At 42.0% G+C, this 26,226-nt stretch overlaps 1 protein-coding gene across 6 annotated transcripts in view; it reads left to right on the top strand.

The window, feature by feature from the left end:
* Nucleotides 1-25,280, top strand: part of SH3PXD2A (SH3 and PX domains 2A) — a 249,853-nt gene extending 224,573 nt beyond the window's left edge. For 5 of the 6 annotated variants that reach the window (XM_027692136.1, XM_027692138.1, XM_027692142.1 and 2 more), the window contains 6 exons: nucleotides 928-1,011; nucleotides 12,334-12,451; nucleotides 17,952-18,286; nucleotides 19,161-19,210; nucleotides 21,342-21,461; nucleotides 21,589-25,280. In XM_027692136.1, coding sequence (XP_027547937.1) covers nucleotides 928-1,011; nucleotides 12,334-12,451; nucleotides 17,952-18,286; nucleotides 19,161-19,210; nucleotides 21,342-21,461; nucleotides 21,589-23,484 — 2,603 coding nt within the window. In that variant the 3' untranslated portion in view covers nucleotides 23,485-25,280. The remainder of the gene's footprint in view (nucleotides 1-927; nucleotides 1,012-12,333; nucleotides 12,452-17,951; nucleotides 18,287-19,160; nucleotides 19,211-21,341; nucleotides 21,462-21,588) is intronic. The other variant, XM_027692139.1, reaches the window with a different exon arrangement.
* Nucleotides 25,281-26,226: the final 946 nt, after the last annotated feature.

Genomic DNA, 26,226 nt, shown 5'->3' on the forward strand with positions numbered 1-26,226 from the left:
GCCAAATTAGCATGGAAGCCCTTGAGTGGAAAAACAGAAGTGTTTGTCTATGTCTCGGTGCCAGTCCAATGGGTCCTGTACAGGCAGAAGAAGGAACTGAGTATAGATCTAAGTATGCGGTCCAGAAAACAAGTGGTGTCCTCTGTGCACAGCTGCTCTCACAGTGCCATTTCCATAAGTGTTTTGTCTTTGTTTATGGTTTAAGCATAAATTATTGTTTCAGTGTGTAGCTAATACTCAGTCCTGGCTTGTTAGCTTCTTGAGCCTGCTCGATAATTACAAGGTTAGGATTTTCCTCACATTTGTAATCTGTATATTAGAAGTTTTAATCACGAGAATTAGCTGTGGCAGTGATTGCGAGTCACATCTCGCAAGCAAGGTGACAGCAGACACTTTTCACTTGGGTTCCGTTCCTGAGTGCTACTGTTATAAGGGAACTCACGTAAGAAAAGCTTTTTTTCTTGTTTTTTATTTGCTTATGGCGTGATAATTTTGCTTAGAGAGGATTAGAACCCTGTTGGGTTTGATGTCGTATGCAATAGAGTGAATTCCCCAGAGATAATGCAGCCAAATTAGGAGATGCAACTGCCACTGCACCCTCCTTGGACAAGTTGTCTTTAGTTGTGTAGCTTGTTTTGGAGGGCATATATGTTTTCTGGGTTTTCTGGGCTTCGTTTTTGAGAAAAGCCAATAGCAAGAATTGCAATTTGTTACAGTTCTGCATGGTTCATGTTGCTCAGGCTCAAGAAGATAACTTGTTCCACTGTACTGTATAAACTAAAAACATCTGCATCCTGCCTAATCCATTCCCACTAACAAGACCAGTGCTTGTTAATGCCATGTTTTGTTTTTATTCCTCACCCCTCCATTTTTTTTTCTTCTTTTTTTTTTTTCCTTTGTTTTGTCTCCATCCATGTTCCAAACTAGTTTCTAAGCGACGCAAGGCTCACCTGAGACGCCTGGACCGGCGATGGACGCTGGGCGGGATAGTCAACAGGCAGCAGAGTCGAGGTGAATTATTAGTTTCCTATGGCTCCGGCCACTGAGGGTGCTCCAAAAGCCAGCTTTCGCAGTTGTGTGTTGGGATCTGCATATTTGGCACTCTGGTAGAGAGAAGCTCCAGGGTTCAGATGTGGATTTCAGCTTGAGGGTGTCTTGGAGCAAGGATTATGCACCCTGGGAGCTGGAGGCCTGAGTAGCCAAGGGTAACTCTGCAGTCTGACTCTTCGTTCTGTTGGGAAACTCACATCTGTTGTGGTTTAACTTTGGGCATATTTGTACTCAGTCTTTCCTACCTCAATAAGCACAAGTGGTACTTTCAGGGCCATTAAAATGGGTTGAGTGCCAAAAAGCCATGGTAAGAGATGTGCGCACTGGAAAAGTGCATAGTGGTGCGGAAAGATGAAAATCATTCCAGTTTCAGTCTCCTCTCTTCCTTGCAAGCAGTCCTTGATACTAAGGAGAGAGTTCAGAACTTTTGGGAGTTTTTGATATCATTTCTAGGTGTTCTGAATACTATCAGTAGCAGCATTTTAATTATTTTTTTTTCTAACTTTCACTGGTCTAACAGTGAGCATGGCAGGGTGGGGGGAACACCTTGTCTTTGGGTGAAGCTGTATTTGTAAAGCCTTCCAAACCAAGTATTTCTCCAGTGCACATGAATCATCTTTCCCAGAGTAAAGGAGGTACCCCTTTCTATCTCCCCCTCCACTTGCAAAAGCCTCCAAATGTAGTATTTGTTGCACTTAAAAAAGGAAAGGTACAGGACAAAGCACATTTGCACCTCTGTGTAACTTTCAGATGACCTTCCTGAGGGCATGGATCCAAATGTAAGCACCAGAGATGATTCCCAGTTGAGGAAAAGGTGCCTTTTCCTGTTAAGGAGAGAATGTACTTTTAAAGTAGCAAATTTACCTTCTGGATTTGATGATGGTTCTACGTGCAGTCTCATATGTCTCAAGCACACACAGCTTTTCAGTGACCCTTTAACTTTGTTTCAAAGTATTATTGAGGAAACCAAAATAACAAGAGCAGTGTTCTTCCTGCCATAGCTTGACCCTGCAGCAACTGGAACTGCCCTCAAAGGACGAGGTCTTGTTTCTCAGCCACCAAATACACCCCGAAGGCACCAAAAAAAAAAACCCTCATAAGCGCACATGCTGGCTTGTGAAAAAGAAGTTGTGCTTATTTCTGTACCCCAAGAGTTTGGGAGCTACTTACTTTGCTTTGTCAAACTCTTCCAGATGCTTCCTGGCAATTTATATGGGAGAATTTGTGGGAATCAGTTTTGTAAACAATTTGTTTACTGGTGTAAACAAATACATCCTTTCATATTCATACAGTATTGCAAACAAAGCTCCATAAAATATTGAGACAGCATGACCAGTCCCTTAGCACAGTCAGCTGGTAAGACTCAAGAACCTAAGTTGCATTCCCAAGTTTTCACTCTTGCATTCTGATGCCCACCATCTGTGTGCAACTTCTCCAGACCTGCCCTCTGACCAGTGTCAGTGTCTTCCCTGGCAGTTTTCCCGACTACAGGCTCCCCTAATCTCTTCCATCCCTGCTTTTTTTCTTGCTTCGTAACAGTTTCTTCCCTATTAGGCCCAAACAGTGCTGGGGTTTTTTGAGCGTGTCAGAGAATATGTGCTTTAACTCAAACTAAATCTTAGCACTTGAACTTGTCACAAAGTGTGGCATTCTATGATTCTATCCAAGGTCTGGGGCACCCTCTTTGGCTGAGCTGCTTCTATAAGGTCTCTCCAATGTATTTCAGCCACAAATAGCCAGGCTTGCTAAAAGTAAGTTGTTTAATCTCACCAGAAATAGTAGGTTAGGGAGCTCTTACAAGAGCAGGCTCATTGGAAGTAAAGAAAGTGATTTGAATGTTTGGGCACAGGTTGGAGACAGTGGCTTTGTCCTCTGGCATAGCTGTAGCCTGTACAGACATCTACGCCTTTCAAACTGCAGTTGTTGAAAGTATGAGTCTCTCTGGGTGTCCAGCCTGCTGTTTCCTAACAGAGCACAGTTTATATGAGGTCAGGAGAGATTTTCTCCCATCTTTCCCTCCCATTCCAGCCCAAAAGACTTCCAACAAGGCCAAATTTGGGTGGGTTTGCAGGGAAATGACAGAATGCATGAAGTATATGCATGCAGCCCCCTGCCAACCTTCAAGTCCCTGCTCCGAAGTGCAGAAGAACTAGAGCTGTTAGAACAAGAGGTTGCCAGAATTGTTTAATACAAGCAAAACAGCTTCCCCTCCCCCACTTGGCCTCTTCCTTGGAAATAAACTCAATTAAACATTTTGGCTGAAATTCTTCCCACCCAGCGATATTCTGCTTGAGATAGTCCCTGCTGTTGGGTTAGTTCTGAGAGTTCACTGGAGTTTAAAAGCAAGCTGTAAAGGATGCTTCCCTTTATATTTACACTTGGGTACCACTAATTAGCATTTTTATCAACTAGGTCTGTGATAGAATCATTTTAAGGCCAGAACTGAAGGAATTAAGCATTGTTTCTGAAGACCAGGATTTTCTAAGTAACTTGGTTATTAAAAACATTGGAAAAGCCTGAGTGCAGAAAGGAAGGGTGTTTGCTTCCCTGTTACAGACTGCCTAATGGAGGATAATTACTAGGGGTAGCATATGACTTATTTATTTCTTTTCTTTACAAAGTCATTTGAAGAGGCTAAGCACCCCTGAACTTCAGATATTTGGAAGCAATGTTACTGGGTCTGTGAATAAGAAACATGAAAGACAAATTATTGAATATCATGGTAGTGCTCCTTTTTTTTAAAGCTGAAAAAAACTGCAAAGAGAACAGCTGTAGTCTGTTTCTACAAAGAGAAACAGATGACTTTTGTTGCTGAACTTTTCTCTTTAAAATGGTCTGTAGTGTGCCCAGATCTAAGAGATTACATTGGTTTATGTTTCTTATGTAGTGCAAAGCTTGCATTTTTTTTTATGATAAATGTTTTTAAATGTGGTACATTTTCTAAACTTTTTCCTATACATTATGTGAAACTCCAGTAATACAAATACAGGTTGTGAGAAGCCTGAAAGTTTATAGTTTTCCTCAGTCTTGACACTCGTTAGACCTGCAAGCTGCAGAGTTCATGTTTTGTACTGGGTTAAATAGTAATTCTAAATATGGATTTTTTTTGAACTTCCCCTGGCAGGGAACTTGGGATTTTTTACAGGCTAATTTAATGGAAAGTCATTTGTGCTTTTACAGTTTGATTGGTAAAACTGGGGATTTACGTGCCTGTCTTTTATGACAGATATCTGACATAAGTTTTTGCTGCTTTGTTTTGTGCCCATTCTGTTACAATGCAGGAAAATACTTTAAATTACTCATACTGACAATATAGCGACACATGGCCTGAATTTTCTGCCAAATGAGCCTATTATTTAAGAGTAGCTCCCAATATAAGGAATAAACTATTCATTGAAAGAGTTAAAGTTAGAACTTGGAACCTACAGCTCTTCCAACTGCTTGCCTATCTTAGGGAGAGCAGGACCTTGATGGGGAGAGCTGGACACTGTAAAGAGTAGGCAGCCATGTAACCCAGTGGTTTTGATAATTGAACCCTATCTTGAGTTGGTCTTGATACTGAAACCTCATGTCCTAGCCCAGGTGGGTGGTTCTGCAGCCAATTTCAGAGCTGTGGAAAGAGCACTTGATCAGTATTGGTAATCCAACCTGCCTTGGTCTGCGTGTACACTCTTACCCTTTCCTGCATCTCACAAGAGCTGTTCTGCCCTCTTTGACAGCCCCCTCATTACCCTTGGGACTTCTCCATTAGTTTTCACTCCTTTCCTGTTTGTCCTTGATGCTGATGAAACTTTTCTCACTCACAGCAGAAAGGCTGTGAGTGACACTGCTGTGCTAAATCAAACCAGCACAGAGCAGCTTCAGACTTAGTTTGTTCTTTCCTTTGGTTGTTTTTTTTTTCCCCTCTCTGTTCTCCAAGGAAAGTAGTAAATGTTTATTGCCTCTTGCTGGTTGAAGAAAGAGCACGCGCAATACTAAACTGTTTAAAAGAAATGTCATTATTGTTCTTTTCTATCTGTTGACATAAGGTTTTCTGTTATTTCAAACAAAAAAGGTGTGGGGGGGGAGAAGGACAAAGGCTGAAGAGCTCCTGTCTGCAGATGAACAGATTTGATAACCGTGGACAGTTATTTTCTCTGCTGCATATTTAGGCAAGTAAAACAAAGACCATGTTGAATTAATGCTCTCTGGAACAGTGAGACTTTTTCCAGAAGCAGGTCTGACAAAGGGGGGGTGGAGCGGAGGAGTGGGGGAGGGCGAGTGCAGACTGCTGACTGAGGGGAAAGTATTTTGAAAGAAAATTCTTCTGTGGTTTGGAAGATGTAGGTTTGGGGCTGTTGCATTTTGCTGAGAAATCATTAATTGGCTAATTTCTAGACCAGTTCCTCCCTACCCCCACCCTTACTGGCATATCAAACAAGGATGGGGTCACGGAAAGTTGGGGGCATGTACAAGCACCAACTGAGCAAAGGAAATTATTCCCTTATTTGGTTGGTTCCCGAAGTGCTGCAGATAACTTCTACACTTTTTAATGGAGGCAGAAAAGAGCAAACATACAAAAAAGAGGTGAAGGAGAGGCATGTGAAATGGGGCGCTCAGAATGTGGAAGAAGAAATGTATGAGCACTGGCCATTTGCCTGGGAAAGATGACACTGATTATGCAGGGCTGGAAATGTGCGTGGTATTTTAGCTGTTTAAAGGCAAGGTTCCTGTCCCAGATAGTTTACAGCCTAAACAAAGAGAAGGAGATCTGTGTATCAAAGGAACCTGGGCAAGTGGCAATTTGGCATGCATCTTATTGCAACCAAAGGGGTTTTCACAGTGAAAAATGATACTTATTTAGTATTTTTAAAAGCTTTCAGAGAAGGACTAAAACTAAGCTTGTTTGGTAAGGCAGGAAATCAGGGTAGGTAAGTCTTATTTTAGGAAGGATTTTAGAGTTTCAGGTTATTTGATACCACTGAGGAAGGAGCCTGCTCAGGCTGATGAGGCATCATAAGAAAGGCATGAGGCTGAGTGGGAAAAGATCACAGAATTTGGAGGAGTGGGAAATCTACATGAACATGTGAGTGTGTGTAGTAGGATATTAAAGCAAGGCACAGCACATAGGCTTGAAAATTCAGGATGGGACAGCTGAATTGGGTATGCACTTGGTAGGAGCCTGGTTGAAGTGCCTGAGCACTGCTGTGCCAATTGCCTTCAGCAAGAGCAGTGTACTGGGAAGGGAGCAGAGGAGGGAGGAGGTGGCTAAAGTGGCTGTACAAAAGGGGTTGAAGGGATGGATTAGGGCTCTGGCAGTGAGGAACAGAAATGGTAGAGGACTTTGAAAATGTTGGGGCAAGTCTATTACCTTGGTGATAGAGTAGGAGGAATCTGAAATAATCAGTGCCAAGGGAATCTGGAGGATAGAATAAGGAAGATTTGGAAAGTGCTACTGAAACTCTATGTTACAGCTTGAGCAGTAAAACCATAGGTCTGCTTTCCTTGACCTGACAGTAAGTATAAATCCAGACAGCCAGAGGAAGGGACCAAGTTGTCTTTTCAAGACACCTCATAACTTTCATGTGTAGTGTGTGAGTGCACAAGCACACGTGTAAGATATGAAATTCTGGTTTGACAGTTGGGATTGGACAAGCCCCACGGGCTGTCCAGTTCAGTGTCTTGCTTTGTTATTCAAGTAGGTACAATTTCTTCAGAAGCGAATGGAGCTTCATCTGAGCTCTCCTGAAGTTTCTCCTATGGGAGAACTCTTAAACTATCCTAGCCAGGTTTTAGATCAAGTCTTGTGTGGGTTGCCTTGACTCTGTTTTCAGCAGTCTCAGATATAGGACTCTTTCCTCAAAATTAAGTGAAGCTGCATAGAAACTGGCCTACCTTGGTATGGAGAAGAGTTTTGCGCAGCATTTGTGTAACCACTGAAAGAACCGGCCTCATCATCCCCAGTATTTTCCTTTTTTCACTGCAGATCTGCAATGAACCAAACCAGACTTAAGGTCATACCAACTTTTCCTTGGCCAGGTTGGCTTCACATCCATCTCATGAAAGAGTCATGAACTGTGCAAACAGAAGTGACAGGTGCAAGGCAGGATGACGGAAGGAAAAGGGAATGGTCTCTGCTACTGCAGCACTAGGCATGCATTCAAAAACTGGTTTCAAAGTGACTTTTTACTTTCAAAGCTATTGCTGTTTATATATAGGAAAGGCCTCAGCTTGGCAGAACAGTGTGATGTTGCTGGAGGAACACAAAATGGTTGTATTGTTGGTTTGGTGGGTTTTGGTGGGTTTTTTTGTTTTCTTTTTTTTCCTATTCCTTTTTCTTCTTTTGTTTTCTCCTAGTAGTTATAATACCAGTGACTTCCTTGTACCAGGCCTGTTGTGTACATCTGTACAGAACACATGGAGTATGTGGCTGTAATGCAGGGCATTGTGCAGCTCAATTCTTTTGTCCTGTATATGTGCACACCTTCCAGCTGGACAACCAGATCTGTGCTAATTTTCTGGAGGAAATCTTTGTTGTTAAACCCTCTCTGTAGTATTGTGGGCTGTTCTAAGGACATGGGTGCTGTCCTCTGCTGTCCACACTGTTTTCCCAGTGATCCACCAAGATCTGTCCCTGTATTTTGGTCCCAAACCTCTACTGCATTTCTTCTGGAGATTTTAGGTAGAACCAGAGTGAAATAGAAGCTTGCCTTTATTTGGGAAGGAGGAAAAGAAAGAGGAAAAAGACTGATAGAGAAGTGAGGCTTTGGAATAACTAGTGAACTGAGCACTGGGCTGCCGTGGTGTCTGGGAGGCACAGCTAAAGCAGTGTGGTATGAGTTGGGTAGCACAAATAGTGCAAAAATTCTTGTTGTGCATATTTTAAATAGTGTCTGTGTCTGGGTAGGAAGGAAAATGACACACACTAATCCTTTCCTTCCAATCCAAGTAGGTTCCAGTTGGATAATGCATGATGTGACAGACTTGTATTGTAGCTGTTTGCCAAACAGGCTTTGCTTCTTCATGTGTGCCTTGTTCAGATTTACTAGTGCAGCTGAATTTCCAGCAGAGAAACCTCCATCACTTCAGCTGGGGAAGATGTCTTTGACCTGCAAATTAGTAGTAAAGAAATATAAGTGAAGTTTGCTAATTGACCTATTAATACATCCCTGGATGTCACTCAGTAAGAACAGAGGTGCCTTCTTGCCATTTTCTCCTTGAAGGGGGAATAGGACTTTGATCCCATTATTTCAAAAGTGCAGCCTCTAAGCTGGTGTGTGTGCTTTGTAGCATGTAGTAAAGTTTATTCTGCCCACTTGACCTCAACAAGTTGATGTAACAGAAGCTGCAGCTGGGGAATACAAATTGTACTTTTGATAGCCTTTTTAATTTTTCCCCTGGTAATTCTTAAGTCAAAATTTAATGAACCAAAATTATACACTATTTTATTCTCTCTAGATCTGGGCATATAACTTTAATAGTAGGTCTGGTATGGTTCACTGACTTGTATTTTATACTATTGCCTGTCACAGAAGCTGAATGAAACAAGCTTGTTATATCAGATTTGTCAGTATAACTTAGAGCGGTGTCATTCTACTGTCTGATGCTCTTCTGATTCTCTCATGAAACCATTTATCTATGTTAAGTCTTTGCAGTAACTTTACATGTCAGTCATGAAACATGAAATATCTTCTCTTAAAGACTTTTGAATAAGAACCTGATACGTTGAATGCTGTATCAGTCCTCTTAAGTGACACATCTACTGAAAGCTCCCCTGCTCCCTTCAGCAAATCTTGGTTTATACCAAATGTCCACTGGCCAGAGATAATCTTTGAGAAACAAAACACAATTTACATTTCGATTAGAAGAGGAGCTGTATCTCCAGAATACTGTTTAAGTTACAAACCTCATGTATGTTTGAGGTATCACCTGCAGCACTGACAGAAACCAAACGTGTAATCCTGGAAACGGCTGTAATTTTGGCTGTGGAAGTACTTTGCGAGGGGAAATTGTAATGGTGGCTTCTTGGTTTTTATCTGTAGGCTTAGAAATAGAGCTACTAAACAAAAACATTGTAGGACCTCCTTTTCTAAGTGAATTTTTAGCACTTTTGATTGTCTTGCTTCACAGAAAATCCCTTCTCTTCCCTCCCTACTTCCATGCACTCTCTTTTTTCTACTTCCTCTGTATAGGGAGGAGTCACCTAAAGGCCTTTCCTCTCAAAGAGCAGTGGGTTTGAGTTGAAAGCCACAGGACTGAAGATGTAAGCAATGGTGCTCATAGACAGGATAAGACAGTGGCAGTTCAGAAGAGCCTTACCCGTGCATCCCAGTGTCAGGGTATTTGGATGAGGCTCCATCCTCCTCAACAATTCAGTGTTTGAGTTTCTAGAGTGGGTCATTCAGAGCCTCTGATGGGCGATATCACGTGTGATGTGTGCAAGGCAGCAAGGTGAGAGCAGCAACAGGCAAAGCAGGAATCTCAGTACTGGGGGTAGGGTGCTGTGCTAGAGCAGAGTCTCTCCTCAGTAAACCTAGGCAATAGTGAAAATCTTGGGAAAGAGGCTGCAGCTCTCTGAGCTGGGGATATGGGTTCTCCATGCAGCTGGCAGCCACTTTTTCAGTGTGCCACCTCAGTAGCATGGTCAGTCCTTCCCGGCCAGTTGTAGCCAGAATAAGAGGAGTTGGAGGATACCTCTGCTCTTCTGCCTTACCTTTAAACTAAATTGGAAGGGAAGTCCAGAGTCGGTGTCTGCCTTCCTCCCAGCCAGTAATGAACAGGTAGAGTGCTGATATGTACCCACAAGCATAGCTGCAGGCCCAGAAGTTGTGTTTGTGGTTGCAGTTGTAGGTGATTGCATCCTAATTTGCAAAGGGCCCTTACCCACACTTTTGATTTCTCGAGTGATCAGACTCAAATGCTTTTGGTTTTGAAGGGTGACTGCTGTCTCAATTCCTTAGGAGAAGGACAAGTCCTGCTGGAGCAGGAGTTTGGAAAGTTGTGTTGAAAGCTAGGAATGATCCCTCACTCATGGCCTCCTACCCTGTCATCAGCAGAAGAGGGGAATTCACATCCCTAAAGAGTGAGACCACTTTGTGCAGCAAGAGGAGCTGAATAGCTGACTTTAGCTGCAGCAGAGACTGGTGTTTGTGTGGAGGAAAAATAGAATAAACACAAACTTCTGTGGCAGTTGTAGCAGGAAGAGTGAACTCTGATAGCGTGGATTATAAAGCAGCTTTGGTATGGAAGAAAGAAAAAACAGGGCTTTTTTCCAAGGCCCAGCAAATATATGCTTAGCTCTTTATTACTGTCCTAGAAACATCCCTGGAAGTATCTGAAGCAATGTGTATCTGGACAGTGCAGCTCTGAACTTTCCCTTGGCCCTTTCAGGGACAAGATCTAGCTGCCCAGGGATCTTCTGCAGTTCAAGTTAGTGCTCAGGGCTTTGCAGAAACCAGACATGTAGCTACTTCTGCAGCAGTGACTTGAAAAAGAGGAAAAAATGTGTCCAGTTTTACCATGCAGGGTGGAAACCCAGCTAGGAAAATTGTCCTGTGATTTGGAAGCTGGGTTTCATTAGCCAGGTTTCGTTCATCAGGCCCCATCTTGTAGTGGAATATTTCTGTGGGGAAGGTGTCATATCCTGATGGTTAGTTACAAACTAACTGGAATTTCTTACCAGTGATGAGACAGTTAAGCAGCCCTCCTAGGGGAAAGCAGTAAAGAGCGTTTTCCTCTTGGTGGCAAAGGTTTTGACAGATTTTGCCCCATCAGAATTAGAAGGATCCAACTGTGACCTGTCAAGGGAACTTGACTTCAGAGATGTAGCTCTGCTGAATTCTCTGCCATCAGATGCTCTGTCAACATTATTTCCCCCTTTCTGAGGTATTATTACTTACTTTGTCTCAGTAAGAGTTTGTTGGGGTTTTTTATTAAGGTTTGCAGGCTTCCCCCAGCAACAAAATACAGTTGAGCCACAAAAGCAAATAGTTGATTGGGTCTGTTTTACTCTCTTGAAGAGTGTTTGCTTCAAGTTGCTGCAACCTTTTCATACCTCCTTTGTTCTGCAGTGATCGGGAGCTCTGGATTCACTTAATTTCCTGCCAGTTCCTGTGCACTGACAGCCCTCTATTGGTTTTCTCCCATGCTTTATTGTGCCTTGTTGTGACTGCTAGTAGAAAGTGCTAGGAAGGCCAGCTGGGGTGCACTTTATTGCTTGCCTTCCCTGCCTTTAATCTAGCTGTAGAAACTCATGCTGTTACCTGCACTGTAGTTTGGGTTGAGGAGAGGGTCTTGGTTGCCATTTGTGTCTGCTGCTGCAGAAGAAGGCTGGTAGTTCAAGTTTTCTATGCCAGTTGTAATTTTTTAAGCTCCAGAGGAAATGGTTGACCTTAAGTGTGATAGAAATGCTGCAGTAAATGTCTCCTGGTGGGTGGAGGAAGATGCTGACAAGTGTCTGTTCTGCTCTGCTCATTGGTTTGCTCTCAGCAAGTCTGCTTACCTCTGCCCAGCAGGGAAGGGGATAGATGCTGGAGATGAATAGGGATGCTAAGTTTTTGGCTCGAACATCGTACTTGAAATCCAGTCTTTGCTTTTGAAGTACATGTCTTAGTTCTGGCCCTCCTACCCCAGCCACACATGCATTTCTCTGGAGTGAAGCCTAGCAAAAGTATGTTTGTGAAACACTTCACAACCCATGAATGCAAATGCTGTCAAATGCAAACCTCTTTTATTCTTTTGTCACATTTTTTAATGTTGTTTCAAGCTCATTGCTGTAGACCTATGCTGCTTGGGAGGTGCAAGGAGAGCAGCGTGAGGGCCAGCCCCTCTGAGCTGGGGAGATCTGTCCCGCTCGGGTTTCAGTAACACAATGCTTTGTGCAGCCATGTGCATGCACAAAGAGCCAACTGGCTGGAGCTCCTGTGGTGACGCTTGGCTGATTTGGCAGCCGGATTGATTCTGTCAAGTTACAGTATGGGAGTTAAGTCCAGCTTCAAATCCTCTCCCTTACCCTCTCAAGAAACTGGAGGGGGGAGGAGAGGGAAGAAGGGGGGAAAGCTCTCTGGGGACTTTGTGTCATTATTGGCATGGAAACATTTTGTGATTATCAGCAGCAGGGTAGTGGCAAGAGGCTGATTATCTATCATGTCGTCAGCATAAATAACCAGTGGGCCCCTGAGCGGGGCTCCGCCTTTTGTAATGGCTTCACGTAATCGCTGCATAACAGTTTAAAAGCAAGCAGTACAGAAAAACAGCTGGACTGATTCTGACCCTAACTGATGTTACCTTTTCTCCCCTCACTAGAAGAGAAATATGTCACTATCCAGCCGTACGCCAGCCAGGGGAAGGATGAGATTGGGTTCGAGAAAGGGGTCACCGTGGAGGTCATCCAAAAGAACCTGGAAGGATGGTGGTACATAAGGTAAAGAAGCTCTGCAGCCTGATCATTACAGAAACTGTGACAATGAGCTTTTCTGATCATTCACTTAATGTTAGCGTTTAAATACTGCTGTAGCTGGGCAAAGAAGCCCAAATTGTTCATAATGCCTCTTGAAGAAACATAAAGTCTAAGGCGATACAATGATGATTCAAGTAACACTACAGTGTCTGCAAAGGCTGTGGACCGTTCCAGTGAGGAAATGCCTAAACTCGTAGTTTTAGAGGGCTTTTTTTCTTGCTTCAAGTTAAAAGCCCATATCTGAGTTAAGATCTGTGAGACCTAACAAGGCTTTCTGTTGTGTGTGATTTCAATGTGTTTCCAGTATAAGAGTTATTCTGCAACATGTTTAAATCTATTTATAGTAATGCTGAAAGACTGATTATGATCTCCTGAGCTGTTTGGGGCAGGGAAGTGCTACTTTCAGGGATATAAGAGATCAGTTTGCTGGCTATAGCCCTCTTCCAAACTTACCGATGGTTTCAACTAATTTACCTTGACTTCTACCTGTCAACATTAGATATTCCTAATGTAGAGAGACTATATTCCAAAAGCAGGTGAAGTTGTTATCGGGTATCAAACTTTGTTATGTGTTTGGAACAGCAGTCTTAACAGAGAGTTTTGACTTAAAAAATCTCCTTTTTAAATGCTTATGGGGAAGAGTGTAGGTTAGATGCTGTCTTGATGATGTGAGGTGTCAGGGTAAGTACTTAATGAGAGCTTTCTTCATCTGGGTTCACATAGCATTTAGGTTTTAGTGCTCTTTCATGATTCTGCTCCTTGTCTTGTATCTTAGTGTCAATCTGGCAGTGCTGTGATATCCCATTTCTCTTTAAACAAGATGTGATACAATAGGTACCTTAAAAAAGAAGGTTTATCTCTCAGCACTGCAAAACATTTCATCTAGTCATCTTTTTCCATTCAACTTGTAATTACAGTGATTATTTTTTCCCCTTTCCCTCTCTAAGTCATAACTTGCTTTTGTTTGAATTCTACTTAATTTATCGACTATGAATGAGGACTATGAAAATGCTGACTGAAGCAATGTTTTTGTTTTTCTTGATTTCTCTTACTTAGAAAGCTGATTTTTTTTCTTCGATTTAATGGTCCCATAGAGCGAATAAGCTAATAAAGATAGCAGTGGAGCCAGGAAGGCACTCTAGATAGGAGGAACTCAAAAATGCCTGGGTTTGGTCAGGTCACATTTTTTTCTCCTTTAATCATCCACAGAAGTGGAATCCAAAGTTGCAGATTGGGGAATTGAGTGCATAGGTTTTCTGAGGGGAGAACCATTGCAAGACATCTCTAGTTGTTTTTTTTTATTCTCTTTCTGAAATGTAGCCTGGTTACTACTGTAGGTTTCCCTTTGATATGTTAACACTTCTACAATAAGCAGAATTTTTTTCCCTGTTTTCTCACACACTCCATTGGGCCAACCCAAAAGACACATTTTTTTGTGTAGCAGAAGTGCCTTCTGCAGGATGGAGGCACTTGCTGCAGTGGTTTACATGGCACCTTCATTCATGGCAATCTGCTAGGACAGTGGATGCCCCAGCCACCCCATGATACTTGAGGAATGCAGCATATGCTTGGCTTTTTTGTAAGAGACCTCAACTCGATTTTGAGTTGAGAAACCCCTCTTCTTGTCGAAAAAATGGATTAGGTGCTCCCCATATGTGTGACAAGCATGTGGGGTGTCAACTATCATCCTCTCTGCTGCTCTGGAGCATTACACTACACTCTTGCTGGAGGATTAAACTCTAAGAAAAAGTTTTTTTTTTCATGGGCAGCGCTTCTGGAAACATTGATGTGATCCATCCCTGCAGACTGGTCCTTTGCAGCCTGGGTAGCTGATCTTCAACTTCTTGTGCTGGTCATTGTATGTAGACTGCCCTGAGTACTGTTAGGTAGCCCTCAGAAAAGGATTCCATTTCTGCAGAAATTTGCTTTTCTGAGTATTGAGTGCCTTAGAAGGAGCAACTCCTGTCATGAGTGTGAGGGGAGAGGGAGCAGGAAGAGAATGCAGTTGACTCCTGCTGACTGGATAACAGACTGAGTACACTTCAATGTGTAGAAGTAAAAACAAATCCAGTAGTTTGCAATGGAATCCACCTTAAAGACATTAGCTTGTTCCACCTTAAATACGTAATTTCTCCAAATTCTTGGCCATGTGCTGATCCTCATTTCCTGTCCTTATTTTTTTCTTTTCTTTTCTTTTTTTTTCTTTTTTTCCTCTAGTTTGCTTCCCTCTGGAGTAATTCCAGTGCTCTGGAGCTGGAAAGCAGATGTGACTCTCAGACTTACAGAGGCACTTCTGACTTTTTTTAACATTCCTATGGTTTTAATCCATTTTTTCTTCATGTAAGATAAACAGGGAGGGTTTTAGAATCATGAAGGAACCAAATCACTGCACCTAATTCTGAAACCCTGTAGAAGCTAGAAGAAATATTGGTGTCTGTCTTTATTTTTTCCTGTGTGCACTATGACTCTTTAAAAAATACATCAAGACTCTGGGGAAATGAAAGAAAGGCTCTGACCTGGGATCCTTCTCACTGTTCTATTGCATGCAGTAGATCTGCTTCCTGGTGTGCCCAAAGCTGGCATTAACATCCATTATTTAGATCTTACTTTGTATCTATTTCTGTCACCTGGAGGTAGTCTCATGGTGCCTAAGTGGACTTGACTGCAGGGCAAATAAGTACCAATATGCTAAGTATGGCTTTTGTTATTTGCCTGTATCTTCATTTTGTGGTTGTTCTGAGCCTCAGCCCATGTGAATGAAGTGCAGCTGGGAGGTGTTAGCAGCACTGAAACAAGGAGGAATCTAGGATGGAGTTTGAAACATTTCCAGTAGCTTGTGAATATAAATGAAGGAAGGATGCTTGTTTCAACTCTTAGATATGAAATGAAGATCATTACCAGTCCAGGACTTCTCTGAAGCTGATTATGAGTTGCTTTAGTTCTTTCACCTATAAAATAAGGAGATACAGTAGTCTTCTAAGCTTATGTTTGCAAAGAGCTTTAGGATTACCAAATTTAAGGACTAAAATAAAAAACGTAAGCCTATTTGACTTACATAAATAGCTTTTATTTGTGATGTTGCAGAAATAAACTGGCAGTTGCTGGCAACTACTGCTCAGCATTAACTCCAAGTTGTATTGACTAACTCCAGGGAAGTAATAGCCTGCAAACAGCCTCCCTACTGAGAATGTGTTGCCCAGAGTTATTAACTGTCCAGCTATTGCTGCTAATATTCATTGGGAGAAACTATGTGCGATCAGAGGTGTTTGAAGCAGTGGGGTTATACAGGCTGATCCAAATACATACAGTTGGCAGGAGAACTGACAAACCAGAACAGAACCTGCCTGTGGCTGCCTTTCTGATCTTAAACACGTTAAGTCTCCCACAAACTAAGATGGATGTAAACTGTTTTTTCTTGCTGATTTTGCACAATCAAGCTCTGTTGAAAGTAACCTTTGGAACCGGATTGCTCAGTACATTGGCCACTGTGGCTTTCTCACAGATGAAGACCTTTACATCTACAGATCATGTAAACTTATAAAATGTCCTTTAAAAAAAACTTTCTGATGCACAGAAAGCATTGGTCAGTAGCTCTGCAAAAGAACCATCAACTGCAAAAGGGAATAAAGCCAAAAGTCTTCAGGGCTGGAAAATGGCACTAAGAGATGCCTTGCCACAACAGGAAACGTTAGCACATATTGAGGCCTTTCTTCCTTTTCTTTTTTGGCTTGGTTTGAGGCTTAGCAGAAAAACCTCAAAAAGGACAGGATTGAATAGATCCAAATTGCATCGTGACATAGTATCACACAGTGGATGCTGTGTATCTGTTTGAATCAAATCATTACCATTTTGCTACTTCTTGTTAGTCTCCACGTGTCAAACAAAGCTCAGAGCTGTTGGGATGCTTTCAACCCACACCAGAATCTTTGGAAAAACTTGTCACTAAGCTCCCTGAGCAGGGGAGATCCCATATCTTTGCCTTCGTGTGTGACAGAAGGCAGGTATCTAGGGAGAGGCAGCATCTCTAGTATCCTGGCTCATCTAGGGGATTGGGGAGGAAAAGGCAGGATTTTGGACAGAAAAGTCCTTGTAGTCATTGCTAGAAGTACAGCAATTATAGTTGCTTTTGTACAGGAAGAGTAATGAAGTCTAGGGAATCAAATCTAAACTGTATTTTCCTGTTCTCCCCATAAAGTCCCAGTGCCATTCAAGTGTCTGGATATGGTGAGTGAGGCCAGGATGTGACTTGATGCAGAAATCTCACCACAAACCTCAGAATCCACGTATTGTCATAACAAAGATGCTCACCTGCCAAGGAATGATTTGCTCATATCCCACATGCCCCAGTTCCTTCCTCTGCTGTCTAATGAGGTTCCATTTTCATTAAAGAGCCTTAAAGTCCTACTGTTTTAACCTTTGTATTTCCTGCAGATTTCCTGAGCACCAGGATTTTAATGGTGCCTGCTTTCTCACTTTCAGTTCAAGCGCCTGCTTTGGGTATCTTGAGAGATTAAAGAGAGAAGGATTTCAGTGACTCACTCTGTAGCAAGTTAGGATTTCATTAGGGAAAGCAGAGTTCATCCACGTGGTCCTCCCTGGAGTCTGATTGTAATCTGAAATCCCTGCTGAGGTGTTAGGAATGGCAGGAGTTAGAAAAAACATCTTCCCCAAAGCCCAGTTGTGGAAGAATGACTTCAGATTGAAGTGGAGCATGATCAGCTCAGTCTGGTGTTTCAGGAACACATACTGGATTCAGGTGCCTGTTCAGATTTCCCAGTTTATTTCTTCAAATAGCCTCTAGCTTGTTCAGGAAAATGAGTCTGCATTGAAGCTTTTTTCCCTTAGTCAAATTGTTTCTTGATCTTGCAGTGCTAGAGGAAGCTACAGTACTTTAAGGGTCCCATATTCTCCATAAGAGAAAGCTGGTCATACAGAACAGGGAGTTATGGAAGGAGGGGCAGTGTCCATTATAATTGCAAGGAGGGAGGCTTGCACAAGGGTCTTATAAACTGCAGGCACCGAGTCTCTCTACTGGGCTCTGTACACCCTTATTTTAGCTTTTTCCATTTTGAGTTGCTATTAGGAAGTATTAAAACTATTAAAATATTTTACTAACTAGTTTGCTTTTTTGCTGTATGGGAAAATACTGTTTACCTAGTCTTGTCAAAGGGGGGACATAAAACAAACTGATGAAGGCCTTTACCTTGTGAGTAACTGTATTTCTTGTCCAGAAAGACTCCTTTCTTAGAGTGATTAGTGGCTTTTAACTCCACAGTTCACTACTAGCTCAGCTGACTTTGACATGTCCAATCAATAGGTTATAAATGGAGACCACAAAAATCTTATTTGAGAACTGCTAATTTATTTTGTTTGTTATCATCCATCACTTTTGCTTTAGCTGTTCTACCTGAAATGCGTGAGAAGGCTGTGTTTGATGTGATGATGTTTCCTTTTGCATCTGCAGGTATCTAGGCAAAGAGGGCTGGGCCCCAGCTTCGTATCTGAAGAAGGCTAAAGATGATCTTCCATCTAGAAAAAAGAACTTAACTGGACCAGTGGAAATCATAGGAAATATCATGGAGATCAGTAACCTGCTGAACAAGAAATCATCCACTGACAAGGAAGCTCAAGTAGAAAATGAGACTGCAGAAACCCATATCACCAAGAAGGAAATCAGTTTGCCCATCCTGTGCAATGACTCTAATGGCAATGCCATGATGACCTCAGACAAGCAGGTTTCCAGACTGGCCCAGGGATCCCCAGCCATAGCAAGGATAGCACCACAAAGAGCTCAAATAAGTAAGGCAGAAAAGTAGTCTGGGTTTTCACGGGCTTGCAATGAATTTTATTCTCTACCTTTCAGGGCTGGCATTGCCTGTCAGCTAAGGTCCCACGTGTCCTGACCTTATAGCCAAATCCACACAAGCAGACCTTTGCACTGTCTCTAGATCTATCTACAGGGGCTCCAGAACGTGATCCTTCAATCGTAGCGATAAAATTTGACTTCATTTTATACAAGGGCTGGATGGTGGCTCTTTAACTTACCCTGCATGTGTTTACTTTGTTATTTTTTCCCAGAGAAGACTTTTTGTTCCTTTTGAACACTCTAAAATGTGCTCCTACCCCAGAAATGCAGATGATGTGATGGTGTATTCAAGTCAAGGAAACAACCTGTGTCTTCTCTTGTATTTGTTCTGCTGTTTTTCTGGGGGCAAGTTGCTATAATGTTTTTACTACTTCATCTGCAAAATGCAGATGCTGACACCAGTCTGTGCAAGGAATTGCTAAATACTGTGATAGAGGACAGTGTGAGTGTTATTAATTTACTGGATTATTTTTACTGCTGGGGGGGGAAAACTAGGTATTAGGCCAGTTCTTTGCTGACCAGTCTCCAATGGAGCTGGTCAGTTCCAGCAGAAAATACAATCTACTACTTTCTGGCAGTGATTTCCTCGTAAATTTACTGGCTTAGCTGAGATGAATAGCTAAGCTACCCTGGTATTTCTAATATACCCTCATAGTTTCCTATCTTGTTTCATAGAGATGCCTTAAATATTGCAAATACTGACTTCTAATATTCTGAAACTGTGTAACAGCAGAGAGCTGCTGTAAAATGTGCTTAGCAGTACTTTCAAAGCTAAATAAACTCTCCTTTTTGCCCTTTCCTGCTCAGGTTCTCCAAATCTAAGAACGAGACCACCCCCACGAAGAGAATCCAGTCTGGTTTGTATTGGTTTATGGTATATGTTAGCAGTGGGGTAGGTGTCTGGGTGCTTTGTGAGACTTTCCGCATCTCTACAGGGTGTGAGAGATCCCTTATTTGCATGCCTGTTCATTTAATTGTTTAAGTATTGAGCAAAACTCTGGACACCATAATGTTGATTGGGGATTTCTGTTATTCAAAATGCTACCCCAAATAATCAGATCTGAAGGAAGAACTTACTAAGGCTCATGTTCTGTACATGGGCATTAAAGCTTGTTTGGCTGACTCAGAAGGTTTTAAGTTCCTCCTGGTGTCTTTGGCCCAGATTGAATTTTTTGACATTTTCTTTTCTTAAGCAACTGGGAGTGTATCCCCCTCCTCCCATTGCTACTGTCTTTGAGGTGGCTAAGATTCACTCTTGTGTGTATTTAAAGTACTTGGAATTTTATGGAAGGATGTATGCTACAGTAATGAGACCTCCTATGATTTCTTATCCTCCAAGATGGAATTCTGGAAGTTTGTACTAATTGGAGACTAGAACTGTCATCTTCAGATAGGAGCTACTCAGTGTATTTGCACAAAAGTCATGCTAATAGCTTGTTTATCTAGGCAGTACATAGTGTTTAATCTTTGCTGTACCCTTTATGAGCAGTATGTGACTTGTAATTTTTCTGTGTCATCTGAAATGCTTCTTAAACTAGATGAATAACATATTAGCATTTTCTCCCTATTTTTCTTTGCATTATTTTCAATTAGATTTTGTTTTGGTGAGACTACGACACTTAATCCCATGCTAAAAGTAACAGTGATATTATATGTGAAACTCTGAACGTATCTGCTGTTTCCAATTATCTTCATTTAATCCAAACCATCCTATTATCTGAAGGCATTTTATTATGATGTGCTTCTGTTGTATTTCAGCATTTATAGTGCAGAAACATCCAATTATAACATTGTTAGACACGGTTCCTAAGGTGCAGAGATGCATTCTCTGAGAAATGCTACATGCTGTGTGTGATGAAACATCAACTGTTAGTTACAAGGGTATCTTAGAAACGGAGGATCATGAGAATAAAGCACAGTATGCAGCTTGCCTTTCTCCAGTTAACTTTTTAGGATTATTTTGTGTCTTTGGCAATCCTGTGTCTGCGGATGCTCTGACCTGTGGTCAAGAGATCCTGACACAACTGCAGTTCTTTCATAGAACCCCAAGCAGTGAAGCGTAGAAGCTGTGAAGCTTCACCATCATCTAGTTGTCCTGTAGATGAGCCCTATGCACTGAAAAGCTTTCAATATTGAAATTCTTGAAAAGACTCTTATCCCATTTATCACCTTAAAAATAATTGTAGCAATGTAATGGTTTGAGAGCCTCAGAATCCAATTCCCGAGTCCTAAATGTAACAGCTTAATGTAAAAGCTTTTAGAGGAGTCTGGTATGCTGCCAGAATGGCTGTAAATAGCAGTGTCCCACTTCTCATAGAGCCTTTATGAGCCTCTATGTGTTAGGATTGAATAGAGGTTCTGGGTCTGTTACAGGGAGGAACTGGATCCTATAGTATAGTCCTTCCCTTCTTCTAGCACTCTAGCTGAGCAAAGCTCTTCATAGGGGTCTATGATATTATCCTTGTTTCTTGATACCGTAGATGCCCATTAGCTCACATCACTGACTAATTCAGATTGTTTAAAAATCCAGCAGCAGATTAAGAGCAATAATTTATTGGGATTACATTTAATGATAGGCAGAATCTATTAGCAGCCTGTTGCAATGCAATTTTCTGCAGCTGTGCAAGTTATCCAGAGCTGGGTCATTCTGGACAAAAATCTCAGCATAAAAGGGCTGCTGTTACTGTGAGTGGAATGGCAGCTCACACTTTATGGCCCATGAGTAAAATGTTTTACTATTCAGGTAAAGATTATCACAGTTTTAATAGCTGGTGAAAGTGGCATGAACAGTGCATATGTTGAACAGCTTCTCTCTTGCGGCCCATATCAATACATCAGCTTCTGCTCTGGAGAACTGGGAAGTTATAATTAGGAAGTAGCACAGGAAGAAGGGAGAGTTTTAGTGAATAAAGGCAATTATTTTTTCATGCTGCTGTTCAGCTTGCTGTTTCTTTGGTTTAATTGAACAAAATGTCCTATTTGCCCTAGGGTTTTCAGTTACCCAAGCCACCAGAGCCACCCTCTGTGGAAGTGGAATATTACACCATTGCAGAGTTCCAGTCATGTATCTCTGATGGCATAAGCTTTCGTGGAGGACAAAAAGCAGAGGTGAGCCTTAACAGTGGAAAAATTATAATATTTGGGTATTGCAGGGGACTGGATTGAAAGAGGAGGAGTTTCCACAGCAACTGGTTGAGATTTTTGTCTAAGTAACATGTTCTTTGTCACCTCTTAGGTTATAGAAAAGAATTCTGGTGGCTGGTGGTATGTGCAGATTGGAGAGAAGGAAGGATGGGCTCCAGCATCTTACATTGACAAAAGGAAGAAGCCGAATTTAAACAGAAGAACCAGTACTTTAACCCGCCCAAAGGTTCCTCCCCCAGCACCTCCCAGTAAGCCAAAAGACTCTGAAGAAGGAACAACTCCTGGAGCAGTTTCTTCAGGAGATACCCAGGAATCTCCTCACAAGCTGAAATATGAAGAACCTGAGTATGATGTGCCTGCCTTTGGCTTTGACTCGGAGTGTGAAGTGAGTGAAAGTCATCATGAAGAGGGCACTCCTGAGAAACGACTGTTTCAGCCCCTCAAGTCCTCACCTGTATCATCACTTCAGAAAGCAAAGTTCAAAGTAGGAGAGTCTTCAGAAGAAGCTGCTCATGAAGAAGAGACCATCTATGAGAATGAGGGATTCAGACGTTATGTGGAAGATGCTTTGTCCAATAAGGAATCTAGTGGAGATTCCGATTCTCAGAAAAGCTCCTCTCTGTCCTTGATCCAAAGGAATTCTCCATGTTCCAGCTCTCCTAAATCAACACTCATGAAGCTCAAGACAGACAAAAACATCCAGCCCGATCTTGGAAAATGTCACTATTCCAGGAGCGAAGAGACAAAACCAAGGTCAGCTTCAGACGTTGGCTTACGTAGCATGTCAAGAACGGGCATGAAGAAGGAGCCTGAGCAGAGTCCTTCCATTAGAGCAAAGCCAATTGTTAGGCCCAAACCCTTTCTGAACAAGGCAGATTCTCAGAGCCAAGAAAAGATGGATATTAGCACTTTAAGGCGTCAGTTGAGGCCAACCGGGCAGCTCAGAGGTGGACTTAAAGGTTCAAGAAGTGAAGAGTCTGCAAGCCCCCCACGCACAGCTTCTGAGAACCAAGATGACCCTGTTAGGAGAGGCTCAGCTGATCTCATCACAGCTCCTTCCCGTGGCATTTTCTGCTCCAGCCATACAGCCAAAACTGAGCAAGAAAATGATTCCAGATGTTTCTATGTGACCACTGACTCATACCAAAAGGTACAGGATTCTGAAATTTGCTTCCCAGCTGGAGTAGAAGTGGAAGTGCTGGAAAAGCAAGCCAGTGGATGGTGGTACCTGAAGTACGGAGACATGGAAGGCTGGGCTCCTTCCCATTATTTGGCTCTCCCTGATAACCAACGAGAAACCACATCAGCAGACACTGATTCCTTGTTTGCCAGGAACAGGAAAAATGAAAACAAGTCAAACAGTTTAGAGAAGATAGAGAAGAGGGTTCAGGCTTTGAACACCATCAACCAGAGCAAACGTGCAACACCACCCATCCCAAGCAAACCTCCTGGTGGCTTTTCAAAAGCATCAGGACCAGTTAAAATGAGGAATGGTGTGAGGCAGCTTGCTGTCCGTCCGCAGTCAGTGTTTGTGTCTCCACCACCAAAGGATAACAACCTGTCGTGCTCCTTGCGCAGAAATGAGTCTTTAACGGCTACAGACCAACTTAGGGCTGTCCGTCGGAATTCCTCCTTCAGCAATGCATGGTCACAGCCTGGTGACACAAAGGGAAAGCAGCCTGAGCAGCTGGGTACACAGAGCTCTGAGACCACCTCCAACCTCCCTATGCAGAGGAATGGGATCCCTGTGTCCACAGTCAGGCCAAAACCCATTGAGAAGTCCCAGTTTATCCACAACAATCTCAAGGACATCTATGTTTCCATTGCAGACTATGAAGGGGATGAGGAGACTGCAGGGTTTCAGGAAGGTGTCTGCATGGAGGTCCTTGAAAGGAACCCAAATGGCTGGTGGTACTGCCAGATCATGAATGGTGTGAAGCCATTCAAAGGCTGGGTGCCCTCAAATTATTTGGAAAAAAAGAACTAATATTGCAATATCTTTAACCTCCCTAATTTATACTGTTCCTGCTGTGTACATGTGGAAAAAACGATTGCTACACAAAAAGACGTTTCCCTGTGCTCCAGTTTGTACAAAGGAGTCTATACTGAGGACAAATCTGCCATGTTCTGGAGAGGTTTGTGGGGTTTACATGTTGTAAGCAACTATGAGGAAGATGCAGCATAGTCAAATGCCTTTTTGTGAAGTTGTTAATAATCTTGTATGTGTAACAGGGTATGACATCCCATCCTTCCCATTATTGATAGGAAACCAAATGTGTGCCTTTTGTGAGAGAGAAATACACATGTATCTACTTGGGGAGTTCTGTGCCAAACTCTGTTTCACAATCTTGGCTCCCTTTCTCCTCATTCTTGTCCATATGTGGAATACCCAAGAATTTTGAATGCTTTTCCACAACTTACAGTGAGAAGCAAATGAAAGTTTCTGAAACAGAGGGACTCTAATCCTTTGGAGATGCTCACTTTTTTTTTTTTTTTTACTAAACAGTTGGTAGGTCCACAGTTGGAGCCTTTTCACCGCGGAGAGATTTGGTCTCTGACTTCAGTGTTGTTACTGCTAACTCACCAGAAAAGGCAACCAAGTGGTGTGGGTTGGGGGCTTTTTGTTTCCTTTTGTTCTGTCTTGTTCTTTGAGTTGGGATTTCAGGTGTTCTAGGGCAGTGATGCCTACTGGTGCTTGTAAAAACAAACCTACAAACTCCATGCTTAAGCACATTGATTACTTTGTAGGCTCCATGTTTAGTTCTGTGCCTGACTCCTGCCAGGTGATCCTGGTTGATTCTCCTCCCAGAGTTGGGTTTCTCAAAACTTGTCATAATATCAAAGTGTACAAAAGTCCCTTAGGACACTGAAGACAAACCTGTCAAATGTGTTAATTCCTGTTTTGCCCTCTGGTCCGAATCCAAGGGTGCTGACTGCTGGCAGGGCCCACCAGGGTATTAGTGAGAAATATCTGTAACCTTCTGCAACATCAGTGTTTACAGTGAGTAGGGAAAAAAAAAAGCCATCAAACTCAGTCTGCACATCCTTAATTTGTATATTTTTGGGGAATTGTTTTGTGTTTTGTTTTTGTCTTTTCCGTGCATTCTGGGTTTACTTTATTTTCTCTGTGTGTGCGTATGTGTATGTGTGTCTGATTTTACCAGAAGAGACTTAAAACTGAAGTAGGAGCCAAATATGTGTTTCTGTTCCCACTTGAATCCAAAAAGTACATTTGTACTGGAAAGTGTGCCTGGGCTTCTCAGGCTCAGAGATTTAATATCAAAGCAATTAGATCTACAATGCATCTAATCAGGAAGCTGCCTCCTCTAGTTCCAGTTCTGTTTGCCTTACTTAACTCATGTTTTGAAACGTGGCACATGGATGTGGGAAATAGAAGAGGTGTCCATTGGAAAAGGCTAAGAATATGGAGTTATTTTAGAGGTAGCCTTGTACTGTAAACGTAATTGACTGAATCCCTACTGTACTTAAGGAAGTCATGCTTTTTCTTTTTTTGTACAGCCTTGTTAATCACTCAAGATCAATATCTAGTTCCTTTAAATAATAGGCAGCCTTGTAAATCTGTTTTAAGGGGGAGGGGCAGACCATTTCACTACTGGTTTACACAAAAAATTACATGCGCTCTTTTTCCACCAGAGTTTCATATTGATTTGGCTCAGAAGTTAAAGGTTATAAAGGCTTCAAAATAACTGGGATCAAGGGGCTGAGTAAAATAGCACAAAAATATCATGTTGCTGGGGATGTTTCACTGCCAAAAAAAAAAAAGAAAAAATTAGGCAATTTATATGTTGTTCTTGTCTTTTTTTCCTAATTTTTCCCTTTTTTCTTCTTTTTTTTTTTGGGGGGGGTGGGGAGGGTATTGTTTTGGGGGGTTTATTAATTTCCGTGGTATCATTGAGAGAGTTGCCTACAGCTAATGTGACTGATGTCCTTTTGGTAGCTGAAGCAACATCCAGGTGCCACAACTGGCTACAAACAGTGCTGTGGTTTGAGCAGCTCTCTGCATGCAAGTGGGGAGGGGAGGCTGTTTGTTTGGGATCCCTTTACATTGTGGTGGCAGGAGAAGGAGGTGTAACTGCACAACAGCTCATATCACAGTGTGCAGGGTCCTCTTTGTACCTTGATGTCTTACCATATGATACATAAGCATATATCCAGTTAGCTACATCCTACTGGATGTGTATCTGAGACATTGTGGCCCTGTCTCCCATACTTCTCCCCATTTTTAGTTGTAGTAATATGGTAGCAGCCATAAAAGACTGCTGGAGCTGTTGTGAGATTATAATAGAAGTATTATATTCTTCTGCTGGACAGTATTAAATAGAGCAATACATAGAGTTATCTGCTAGATTGCAGTACTAATAGTAGTGACTTAGTGATTCATATTAATGTTATGATTTATTTTAACAATAATGATGCGGAAGTGGTTCATTATTTTGAATTAATGCACTTTAACAATAAAAGAAACCAAAATGGAAGCCAATGCAGAGAACTAAGTGCATTATTTAAAGGTGCAGTATATAATTATCATTTTCTTGAAGTACATATTTATTAAGAATTAACTTATTTTTTAAAATATTCTAAAGTTTTGTTTAAAGACATTCCCACTAGGTCATCTCTTTGGGGGGATATAAAGCACAGCTCCCAGATCTTCTGCATTGAGCCACTGAATTCTCTGAGTACGGTGTGGCCCCTACCCAGGGAGAGGAGA

The sequence above is a fragment of the Neopelma chrysocephalum genome, unplaced genomic scaffold (assembly GCF_003984885.1).
Source record: "Neopelma chrysocephalum unplaced genomic scaffold, ASM398488v2 Primary Assembly neopelma1_85, whole genome shotgun sequence".
Lineage (NCBI taxonomy): Eukaryota > Metazoa > Chordata > Aves > Passeriformes > Pipridae > Neopelma > Neopelma chrysocephalum.